Source organism: Sciurus carolinensis, chromosome 1, assembly GCF_902686445.1.
Source record: "Sciurus carolinensis chromosome 1, mSciCar1.2, whole genome shotgun sequence".
NCBI lineage: Eukaryota > Metazoa > Chordata > Mammalia > Rodentia > Sciuridae > Sciurus > Sciurus carolinensis.
Genome location: NC_062213.1, coordinates 30,586,924 through 30,600,317, shown reverse-complemented (window position 1 = coordinate 30,600,317; position 13,394 = coordinate 30,586,924). Strand labels below are relative to the sequence as shown.

Genomic DNA, 13,394 nt, shown 5'->3' with positions numbered 1-13,394 from the left:
CAAAAATGAAATGACATGAGAACATTATTGCCATTTTCATAAAGAATGGAAAAGGATTAAAACGATTTCCTTTTCTGATGATATAAATGTAGACTTAAAAGTAGTAGTTAAAAAATTATTGAATTATTAAATAAGGTAGCTATTGATATAACAGTTTTTTCTATCAATAAGCACCTAGAAAAGAAAATAGAAAAAAAAAAAACTAATCTATTCACAACAGCAGCAAAAACTATAAAAAGAACATAAGATACTAACTACAAACATCTTACTTACGGGTATAAAAGTAGATCTAAACAGATCTAAATAAATGGAAAGACATACTAAATTCAGGGTTGGGAAAAAAGTTTTTAAAAACACCAAATTTTCCCCAAATCAATATAAATTTCCTACCCTGGGGGTGGGAGAGGGGACTGGAGATTTGTTTATTAAAAGTTTAAAACAGACTGATATCATGTCCTACATAAGTTTATTCAGGGCTAACCGGACCAGTGGACGAGGGGATTAGGAAAAAGATAGACACAAACGTAGAGAAAAAGCTGGGGCTTGGTGGTTCAGCCTGCCTCTGATGGAGGAAGACTGACCAAGAGTGAGTTTGGCATATTTATTATATAGGTTCAAAGATCAGAAGAGAAAGCTTCTTCACAAACAAAATCAAAGCTGAGGATAAAAGCAGACCAATAAGAACTTATCAGTTTGCAAACATAATTCTCTTTCTCCAGGTAGTAGGCAGGCAGTGGGTGTTTAACCCAAGGCCATGAACTAATAAATTTCATGGCTGGCCCAGAATCTCACTTTCACAGAGCATCACTGTATCAACTGGGTCATCTTCGATCAGTTCCTTTGCACCAAGAAATTCCCAAAGGTGGCACCTCTGTCTCTGGGCAGTTCAAAGACCCATAATTCATTCACTACTCCTGAAGACTAATTCTCGATAGTAGGTCCAGCTGAGCACAGAGGTAAAAAGAAGATTCATTGAATGCCTACATATTAAAACATGAGACCACACATTTTCTTCCTCTGTTTTATTCCAGCAAGTGAGGATCAGGGCCCTAACAACAACAACAACAACACTACAGGACTCCTCTCTGAGGACACTTGCTAGCCTGGGGAAAAGAAACCAACATTTAGGGGCACTCAGTTCTACACTGTCATTTACCAGTTGGATGGAGGTGGGGGAAGGTAATAAAATCTGAGGTGGATCTTTTTACTAAACTATTTTTGGAGTGCATTATGTCTTTTCAACTAAATAATTCAAGGATTTAAAATCCAACTGTTAAAGAATACATATTAAGTGCTAAAAGAGTTCAGGGATGAGAATGACAATTAAGAACCAGGAAAGAAGGCAACTTGTAAAAACTTTGAGAAATCACCATTCTAAATTATGCCTGAAAGTTCTAATTTCATCAGGAAAGTCAATAAATGTACACTGTGCAGGTGAAAAGACAAGTATTGATTTAAACATACATGAATATGTAATGAAAGAGGGTATTATTTCAATATGAAGGTCATATTATGAGAGGGAAAGAAGCAGTTTACATTTTGCTGTTAAAAAAAAGTAGAAAAAGATTTTATTTTGTATGCTGTAGCATTCCCAGTACCCATAACATACAGAATGCATTCAATAAATATATTGAATGTTAAATGAATAGTACAAATTAGACTATGACTGAGTTGAACATTCTCACAGAATTTTCATAAGTGAGATTTCAGATTTTCTGTCTTCTAAAACAAACAGAAATCTAAACAAAATCCAGAAAATATGTTCTTAAAATTAAAAGTCACAATATAGTATAAACTATGCATGTACAGAATGTGGACATGAATGATCACGTATTAGGCAACAGAATCCACCTGAATGAATACTGGGCAACTGGCTTGTTGTACACATCAATCAAATATATAGTGCCCATACAAAGTGTATACATATATATATATATATATATATATATATATATATAGTATCTTTCACTAAAGCCCACAAAGAGAAACTAAATAACCAGGTACTCTAAGTTTTTTATAGAAAAGATAAAATAGATCATAAAAAAACATAATTAGTCTCTGCTCTAATTTGATGTCAAGTAAGTTTTTTAAAAGAATAATTAGAGTATCTGATTTCCCATGAAAATTTTGCAATGGAAGAAAAATACACTGACCAGTCTAAGCTGCTTAACTGTATTTCAAATACAATCACTAAGCTTTCATTTCAGACTTCCAACCAATCCTTTGTGACTTACACTGGAATGGGTATTCCAAATTCTGACTGTCAATGGTGTTAACTGATAAAACCAAACTTCTGAGCACTAAATGTGACTCTATCCATGCCCATCTCTCAGTCCAGCACAGTACTAGACAAGAAAAAAACAAACAAACAAAAAAAAACAACTGTCTTTCTCATTTACCTTTCCCCTGCTGAATGGACAATAATAAAACCAAACTTCTGAGCACTAAATGTGACTCTATCCATGCCCATCTCTCAGTCCAGCACAGTACTAGACAAGAAAAAAACAAACAAACAAACAAAAAAAAAAACTTGTCTTTCTCATTTACCTTTCCCCTGCTGAATGTACAATAATAACATGACCACTCCTGGCTTGCTTCAAATCCAGCCATCTGTCATCTTAGCAACCTCATCTCCATCCATAGCCTAGATTCCTTCTAGGTCTTTCCATACATACTCTATGCATTAGACACACAAAACTAGAATACCCACAGTAAAAATCATGCCTGATGAAGTTTGCCAAATTCTTTTAAACATACCCAGTTGGCCCCAATCTGCATGGTAACATCTAACTCATCTTTTAGAAATCTGTTAGGGTGACATTTTGTGAAATCTTCCTTGAACACTACATCCCTTAACATGTATCATTCCTTCTTCATATTTTGGCATCTTATTGTTACTTTTACTATTGCATAAAACCAATTTGTTTGTGTATGTAGCTACTAAGTACGTAAAAGCATTCAGTAAATGTTTGAAGATAACTATTTTTTATTCAGAAAAATTATCTATCACGGAAAACTAAAGATAACTGAGAGTATGCCTTCAAGTGGATTTTTTCTAGCAAATACTGAGCAATGAAAAACAAGTAAAATAGAATAAAAATGGTTTTAGATGGTTTGAGAGAGATCTAAGAATTTCTTCCCCTTAAAGGAGAAGAAACAAGACATTTATTTAAACTACTATAACCAGGTTTCACGGAAAATGTTCCCCTAGGAGCAAACTAGTTCTATTTCACTAAACAAGAGAGAGAGAGAGAGAGAGAGAGAGAGAGAGAGAGAGAGAGAGAGAAACAAATAAATGGGATTTCACTGATGACTAATGGTAGAAACCTTTATAGCATCTACATAGATGCTACAAGTAAGCCAAATTAATCATAAAGTATATAAGTAGCTTTGAAATATTATTCAGAGGATAAAAAACAAAAGAAACAGATTGATTTAAGTAGTCTGAATTCTTTTTATAAAAAGGAAGTTATAAGAAAGACAAGGAAAACAGAATATCTGTATTAACTTATTTTTTTTCTTTAATTTTAAGACAAGCTCACTTTTCTTGTTCTTCTCCAGTGAATTTTAGTAAATAAGCAAATGACTCTAAAGACCATGACATAAAAACTTCAAGCAAACATTTGACAACAAGCAGTTATACAATTTATATATTTATAGTCATCAAAGCAATTATTTCGGGAATATAATCCAATCTGTACCTTATCCAGGTCCATGGCTTTTAGCCAATAACCTTGCCTGCCAGCAAATTCAAAATCTGAAATTATGGAATAATATATCCTATGAGAAGAAATATTAAATAACATTGCATATCTATTGCAAGTATTAAATGATCATTATAACTTAATATTCAAAAAACATATTCTCTGGGTTTATGTGAAAACATAATAAAGTACTAGATCAAGTCTTAGGGATAATCTGGTCCAATTGTCAAATTGTCCTTGCCAGGGAAGCCCTTCTGTAAAAACTGTTATAAAAAACAGACAAACATATAGAGCTGCATCTAAAGCAGTTAGGGGGTAGAGCAGAGGGTAGGTAGTCCCTGCCTATGCAGTGCCAAGGAATTCTTTAGGGTTTAGGGTTTCAGAGACAACACTGATCACGGTTCAAGCCTTTTATATTCTCATAAGATATAGAGGCTTAAAATGAGGGAGATATTTGCTCAATGTCACAAATATGTCCATGGCTGAGCCAGGTCTAAATCAACATATATCTGTATTAGTCTGCTAGGGCTGTCATAACAAAATACTATACACTGGGCAGCTAACAGAAATTCTTCAGTTTCAAAGTTACAAGTATCATATCCAAGATCCAACACGGTCAGCTACTGGGAGGGAACTCTACCTGGCTTGCAAATGCTGCCTTCTTGCTGTGTCCTCACATGGCTTTTACATCTGTGCATATGGAAAGACATCTCTCTCTTCTTCCCCATCTAGGTCAACAATCCTATTCAAGTAGGTCCTCACCCATATGACTTCATTTAATTACTCTTCATTTCCTCCTAAAAACCCTATCTCCAACAACAGGCACATGGGGGATTAGAGTTGCAATATATGAATTTGGGGAGACAGAATTCAGTCCATAGTAATACCAAAAATGTATACCATAAGAGTATACTATAAGGCGAGACTTCCGCTCTAGGGAGGCCTGCCCAGAGACCCAGGCCCAGTGCAGCCTGGCCCCAACCTGTGGTCTAGCACCTAGGCTGCAGTTGACCATCTGTCAATACATGGAGGTGCCTCTGGCCACTAGTAGGGATCATACTCCACCTGGAGGCCACCATCCCTACAGGGGCAGCACCCTTCTTGGGTCACTGCATTATCAAGTTCCTCCCAGACAGCAGGCTACTGAAGAGTAGGAGGTTTGAATAGTACTGTATAGTTTTATTGTGGTAGTAATATTACAATTATTCCTATTATAACTACTATTATTCCGACTTTTATTAATATTTTTCTCATCCTATTTTTCTCTTATCTGTCTCCTTGGAGACTCTTTCTCCCTTTTCACATACTAACAACCAATATCTTTTAATTCCACTTTCACTACTCCTATAACATAGTACCTCTATAGACACACTTCTTATCTCATTAATGTTCATCCTACACCCCTCCCCATCCTCTTTGTCCACCATTAGAAATCACAGTCCTTATTACAAACCTGTTGGCTAAGTTATAATAATTGAACTCATAATCTCTGTTTATTAAGACAATATGATTTATATCTTAAAAGGGACTATTTGAGTTAAAGATGCATATTGTCTGTATGGTGTGCTGCTAATATTGATCTCTCCCTTCAAGGTGAGGTATTAGAAACCTGCAGGAACACTATAAGTCTATAGGGGGGAAACTGCAATACTTCAGATTTGTACTCCTAGAGGGGAAGATACATGAACAATATGTGAAAACAAGGGAAGAAAGTGTCCCAAACAAACCTAGATGCTACATCAATAAAATCCAGTGACAGCATGGCAGGAAAAATGTCAAAAAGGGAGTTCAGAATGTACATAATTAAAATGACCAGAGAAGCAAACGATAAGAGAGCAAATGGAGGCACTGAATGATCACACCAATCAACAGTTAAAAGAGCAAATGCAGGAAGCAAAAGATCATTTCAATAAAGAGATTTTCTGAAAAACAAAAAACAAAAAACAAAAAAACAAAATAGAAATTCTTGAAATGAAGGAAACAATAAACCAAATTAAAAGCTCAATAGAAAGCATAACCAATAGGCTAGATCACCTGGAAGACACAACCTCAGACACTGAAGACAAAATACTTATCTTGAAAACAAAGTTGACCAAACAGAGAAGATGGTAAGAAATCATGAACGGAACCTCTAAGAATTATGGATATCATGAAAAGATCAAATTTAAGAATTATTGGGATTGAGGAAGGCACAGAGATATAAACCAAAGGAATGAACAACCTATTAAATGAAATAATATCAGAAAATTTCCCAAATCTGAAGAATGAAATGGAAAATCAAATACAAGAGGCTTACAGGACACCAAATGTAAAAAATTATTTCAGATCCATACCAAGGCATATTATAATTAAAATACTTAACATACAAAATAAAGATAGAATTTTAAAGGCTGTGAGAGAAAAAAATCAGATTACATGCAAGGGGAAACCAGTTCGGATATAAGTAGATTTCTCAACTCAGACCCTAAAAGCTAGAAGGGCCTGGAACATTTTTCAAGCTCTGAAAGAAAATGGATGCCAGCCAAGAATCTTATACCCAGCAAAACTTACCTTCAGATTTGACAATGAAATAAAACCTTTCCACGATAAACAAAAGCTAAAAGAATTTACAAATAGGAAGACTGAACATTCTCAGTAAAATATTCAAGTCAAGTTAAAAACCAAAAATAAGCCAAAATGACTGAGAATACAAATCATATCTTACTAATAAGCCTGAATGTTAATGGCCTGAACTCATCAATCAAAAGACATAGACTGGCAGATTGGATTAAAAAGAAAGACCCAACAATTTGCTGCCTTCAAGAGACGCATCTCATAGAAAAAGATACCTACAGACTAAAGTTGAAAGGATGAGAAAAAATGTACCACGCACATGAACTCAGTAAAAAAACAGGGGTATCCATCCTAATATCAGATAAAGCAGACTTCAAGGCAAAATGAGTTAAAAGGGATAAAGAAGGACATTTCATACTGCTTAAGGCAAGCATGAATCAGCAAGATATAACAATCATAAATATTCATGTCCCAAACAATGGCTCATCTACGTACATCAAAGAGAATACTATAAAAGTATGCCCACTATAATAAATACCACTCTCTTGTCTCCTTAAGAAACTAAAATCCCACATAGGAAAGAGACAGATTTTTTGTGTATTTTTAAAAATTTTTACTTTTTAATGAGAAAAATTCCCAATATATATCAAAATAGGTAAAACATAAGAAATTCCCATATACCCAACATATAGTTTCAATTACTCCTCATGTATACATGTATACATAGTCACATTACTATGAAGAAAATCCCAGTTATTCTAACTAAAGTATTTTGGTATTAATCTCTGATAGGACTACAAAAACAAACAAAAATCCCTACAGTGTCATCAACCTACTTAAAAATAATAAGTCCTTAATATCTAAAAATATATTAATTATTTAGTGTTCAAGTTATCCACCGTAGACACTTTATTATCAATGCTACTTAAATGATTGGCTCCCTCACCAAATTTAAATTAGCTAAATGATACCATTTCACTTTTTATTTTCCATTTTTCATTCTTTAAATTTAGCTCTAGCAGACACAGTAATGTGCTGAAGACAATGCCTACTGACTCACTGAAACTCAGTAGTAAATTTCTAGGAATTCTGCAAGCCACAGTTTGAAATTAGCCTTGGTAGGGATATTTTATACCACAGAAGTTGGTGAACTCTACAAATCAGCCCTCAACCCACTTCACAGAGTTGGTTGTTCAACATTTACTAACATATGACTAAGCAAATACATCCCCATTTGTATATTTAGTTCACCACAGGGAATCTACCATTGTATACATACACAAGAATGAGGTCCTAATTAGAATAAGATATATTCCATGCTTATATAATCATATCAGAATGAATTCTGCTGTCATGTATAACTTAGAAGAACCAATAAAAAATCTTTAAAAAATAAGAGTATAAATGTTAACAATAAGCACAAAAATTTAAAATGAATTTTAGTTTTTTAAGAACCAAAGACTATTTGCTTGGACAATGCCACATCATACTGTTTACCTTGCTACACTGTCTGTCTTTATTAACCAGTAATAAGAAGAATGGGTAGAACATTGCAGCACACTGGAACAGACTAGTTGAAATCCAGATTCTGCCTCAAACTAGCTGTTTGACTTAGACGATTTATTTATATTTCTATGCCTCAGTTTCCTTCACTGTAAAGTAGCCTACATTAATTCTACCTCCTTACATATGCATAATGCCTTCCACTTTTCAAAGTATTTTTATACTCTTTGCTTTAACTTTTAAAAATACTTATCACAATCCTTACGTTATATGAAAAAAATTAAGGACATATAGAATTCACTATATTCTTATGTACATTACCATATAAGTTACCTATACATTCCTATTATCTTAGACTAGTAATAGTATATAACATATTGTCTTATGTTAAAATGAACTCATTTGCAAGTACAACTTAAACATCTAGTTCCCTCTCTATTAACTACCCTACCCTTTGGAATTGCACCATATGTGACACAAGAAATCTAAGGAACAGTAAAATAAAATAATGAATATGGTACCACTAAAACCTAATACTTTCCTATCTAACATTATGCCATCTTTCTTCTTGAGGCAGAAAAAGTTTATTGGCAAACATTACAGAAAAATTTTCATAAACATACACATACACCCACAACTCTAAAGCAAAATTCGTTTGGTCAGACAAATCAAAACATAGTCACTAAAACACATATAAGTCCTATTACTTTAGACACATTGGGTCTGCATAAGAATTCTACATAGAGGCAGCTCTAGTGAGGAAAAGCAATTGCACTTAAGAGGACAGATTATATCTCTTCTGTTCAACACAAGAAATAATCGGAATTTTTGCTTAGATGTTTGGAGCCACCTAGAGGGAAGATTTATCAGTACCAGAAAATGCATAACTTCCTCCCTAACATTTTAAGACAAACACTGCATCACAAATACAGAACCTATACCTGGATTAGAAATAAAAGAGCCTGAATAAGTTTTATACAACTATTCTCCATTTAACAAATATACTAACCAAGTCTTCTCCTGGATGCTAGGATTATAGAAATATAAAAAGATCCATGGCCTTAGTCCAGGGGTAGGCAAACTATAATTCACAAAGCAATTCTGGGACTGTCTCCTTTTGTAAATGAAGTTTTATTGGAAGATTGTCACAATCATTCATTTACAATTATATATAGCTATTTTCCCACTAAAACAGAAAAAGTGGATAATTATGACAAAAGATTGGCCCACAAAGCCTATATAGTATCTGACCCTGTGCAAAAAAATCAATCTCTGGCATAGAGGGAGTTCACAGCCCATGTAGATCTGACAGTCAATGGTGTGAATATTCTTGAGTCAGCAGAATGTCAGGGAAAACTTCCTAAATGAAGAAATGATTAACTGGGTCTTAATGATTGGAAAGCAGCCTGACACAGAACTAAGAGTATACTGTATGTAGGGGTAATTACATAAGAAAAGTGGCAACAGGATACAGGGCTTGTCTCAAGAACTGCAAGGGTTTGGTATTGCTTGAATATTGTACAAGTGGTAGAAGACAAGGCTGAAGAGAAAGCATTATGAACTGTATGTAACAGAAGGAAAACTTTTTACTTTTAAGAATATATATATATCACTTTGTGTGTTTTTAAGAACATATACATTTTTAAGAACATGTATTTCACTTTGTGTTTATACTTGCAAAAACAATAAACAAAAAAAAAAACCCATTACCTCTGAGAGAACAAACAAGAAACTTTAAAAAAGTTGCAGGAAAATGAATACTGAAGACAGGACAGATAAACGGGTCAAGAAGATGTCACTAAATATTATTTTTAATTTTCTGTTTTTGAAATTAAATGAGCATCTTATCTTCTAAAATTAAAAAGTGTAGATTTTGCAAAAATTTAAGAAAGAAGTGATAAGATTAGACAAGCAAATTAAATAGACTACCTTGTACATACAATGTATAAGAGGACTGGCAGATGCAGACAGTAGTTAGAAAACAATGGACAGATTACTGGCTATTTAAAGCAAAAATATTAACAATGTATTATGGTGTTTACAACATGAAGATATAAAACATGACAAAAATAGCTCAAAGGGATGAGAGAGAAAGTAAAAGGAGTTATATTACTGTAAGGCTTTTATACATATTAGAGGCAGACTATGATAAACTAAGGACAAATGCTATAATCTCTAAATTGGTCATTATAAATAAAATACTAACAGGCTTAGAACAAAGTCAAAAGAGAAAATCAAATAGAATTTTAAGAAAATAAAAAGAAGAATGTCAATTAAGCCCTCCAAAAAGTATGAACATAGACACCAAGGAACAAAGAATAGAATAAACTGAAAAGAAATAACAAGATATAACAAACCCTGAGACTATCAGTAATTAAATCAAATATAAACATATTAAGCCCTACAATGAAACGATAAAGACTTTCATATTGCATTTAACAGAAAAACAAACTGCAGGCTTTTTGTAAGGAATACACTTTAAAAATAAGAATGCAGTAGGTAAAGATAGTCAGCAAATGTGGTGCACACCTGCAATACCAGCTACTCAGGAGTCTAAGGCAAGACGATCACAAGATGGAGCTAGTCTGGGCAACTTAGCAAGAACCAATCTCAAAATAAAATCAGAAAAAGGTTAGGGATGTAGTTCAGTGTTAGAGCACTTACCTCACCTATATGAGGCCCCAGGTGTGACCCTCCCCTGCAAAAACACTGATAAATTGAAAGAAAAAGATAATTTTTAAAAGTCAACAATGACTATACTAATATCAAGCAAAGAAAATTTGGAGACAAATTTATTCCCCAGATAAAGAGAGATATTTTATAATACTAAAAGAATCAATTTACAGTGGATCAAACAATCCTAAATGTTTTACCCAATTATATAGTTAAAAATAACCAATGTAACAACTAAAAGTAAAAACACATCACATGGGAAAAAGCAACTAGAACAGTTACATCCACACTTGTAAATTCAATTAGAGAGATGACATAATGATGGGAGTGGATAGGAATAAATAATTGAGGATAACAGGAACAAAGGATAAAATTTAAACTGAATAAAGCAGAAATGCAGTCACTAAAGTTATATGTACCTTAATTGCCTGGATATCAGAATCAAAGGAAAAATTAAAGATCAAATAGAACTGGATAAATTATATTATTTTATACTATACGTTTTTCTTACCAGCATCACTGTTAAATTCATAATTCTTCCAAGGTTATCAATATAGTAGACACTGTCTTGATACCATGAATCACAGTGTAGGTAATTATACATCCCAAAAGCATGCATGTGTTCCAGTGTATATTGATCATCACGAAGTTTTACTTCTGCCACAGCTGAAATATAATAAATAAACATTATCATCAAGAGTTTTTTTCAGATTGTTCCCTTCATAGAATACCTAAAAGGCAAATAAATCATCATGCCAATAACAAAGGCTGCTTCAGGGCAATTCACTATATGATTGACTCAGAAATAATTTCTGGGTACCTAATATGCACTGTGTGCAGATGACTATGTAAAAGGACATGGTTATACTCTTTAGAACCTAGGATATAGTGACCACAGTAGATAGGACTTTTAAAGTCATAAATCTTTTTTTCTTTTAGGTACCTTTTATAATTAAGAACAGAAATTCTAAAAGTGAAGGTTTTCCTTTCTTTGGGGCAAATAATAAGCCCAATTTTATACAGTGTTTTTCTATAATTTTAAATATTTCTATTTCTATTATATCTTCATTTTTATGACACATTCAGAAATAAAGAGAAAGTTTTTATTTTATCACTACACAGTTATGGAAATAAATATAAATACCAAATGCAACTTCTCCAATATCATGCCAATCTTTCCAATAGTACAGAACAAAACAGTGTCATAGTTGGAATAGACACAAGGCTTCCTACTTACAGAAAAGGGAATTCTTTACTAAAACATTAGCTGCCTCCATAATTTTAAATCTGCCATACATGTTCTCTTCTTCTCAAGCTCTTCCTTACCCCTCCATGCAGATAAGAACTCTTACAGCTCAGTGCTACCCATGACCTGGAATTAATTTCTGCAACAAGAAATATGTAGGTAGACTACAATGGGCCAATATATTACCTTGATATAAAACTTACTTTACTATATTCTAATTGCAACTATTTTCTTCTCCCAGAATACTTAATTTTTCCTACTTCTAATACCTGACTTGAGTCCTGGCTAATTTACATTTATTCATTTATTTAGCAAATATTTTAATAGGTACCAATAACACAGTGGCAAAGAGTACATTGTCTATCTTCTTAACACTTAGGATTAAGTGAAGAAATGGGCAGTACTTTATCACATAAATTTTATAGCATAATTTTATATAATTAAACTGTGATGTTATAAAGAAAAATTACTGGTTATTAAAGCACACACAATGTAGTGAGCTTTATTTGGGAGAGTAAAGAAAACTTTTCAAGTATTAAGCCAAAACAAAAGATAAGAATAAATGTACTCACACATCCATATATACCTGTGTACTTTTTCTGAGTAAAAAAAAAAAAACAAAAAAAGTAGGAGGAAAAACATGCGTTCAAAGAACCAAAAGACCATACTGGCTACATACAGAACAAGAACAGCTGTTAGAAAGAATGACTAAAGATGAATGAAGTTAGAGAACTAGGCAGGAGGAGTTAGATTGTGAAAGTCCTTATCTTTATTTCTTTATTGATAAACCCAACTGTGAAAGTCCTTATCTTTATTTCTTTATTGATAAACCCATTGTAATAAGAATTCATTAGAATTTTAGCAGGAAAGTTAAGATGTGAGTTTTTAAGAGAGTACTTATAAATATAATGTAGAAAATAAACTGGAACAAAGCAGAGATAAATTCAGGAAGATCCATTAGGAACACTTCAGACAAAAAATCATAATTTTGTGAGACTTGACAGAAGTTGAGGAAACTTACTGTTAAAATGAGGAAGTGTTTACTTGCAAGGAATGGTTAACAAAAAAATATTCTATGAATTAGGAAGAAAACAATTATCAGTTTTTTTTAGGACCTCTGTGTGGATGAAACTGAATCATGCTGGAAATGTCCATGAGAACGTAATAGCCCAAAGAGGTTTAACATTAAATAATAATATAAAAAATATGTGTTCTTCCTATGGGAGTAACGAGTCCTCAATAATCATGAACAGGTCAGAAGTTTCTTAGCTTTTTGCCTTAAACATCTCAGCTGCAAACTCGCTGATCTCTGGAAACCAGTTAAAAGACCTTGATATAGTTGTTGCATTTCAACAAGATAATCTATGTAAATTATTAGGACACAGGGCATGCTTACTAGTTTGTAAAACTCTCTTAGTGTGCATAAAAAGGCTGCTTCTCTAGCCTTAAATGAGAAATGAAAAGTTGTAACTACATTTATCACATCGATCTTCTTGAGAGTACAAAGACCGGAGGCAGAACACATGAAAGGAAAAAAGCAGTGTCCAGAATGTGATAAAGCTTAAACACCAGCAAACTCATTTGTAGAGTCTTCCCAAGAAAGTGAGTATGAGGCAGGGAAACTATGCTCTGTTGGGATCTTTGGAATAGTTGAAGAGGAACCTTTTTACAAGAAGTTAGTGCAGTAGGTTTGTTTTTTGTTTGTTTGTTATTTT

The 13,394-nt window shown here is 33.2% G+C and overlaps 1 protein-coding gene across 3 annotated transcripts in view; it reads right to left on the bottom strand.

Annotated features, from left to right (window-relative positions):
- The window catches only part of Nudcd1 (NudC domain containing 1), a 62,676-nt gene that overhangs the window by 41,628 nt on the left and 7,654 nt on the right, over positions 1-13,394 (bottom strand). For all 3 annotated transcript variants that reach the window (XM_047551585.1, XM_047551566.1, XM_047551575.1), the window contains exon 2: positions 10,945-11,099. In XM_047551585.1, coding sequence (XP_047407541.1) covers positions 10,945-11,099 — 155 coding nt within the window. The remainder of the gene's footprint in view (positions 1-10,944; positions 11,100-13,394) is intronic.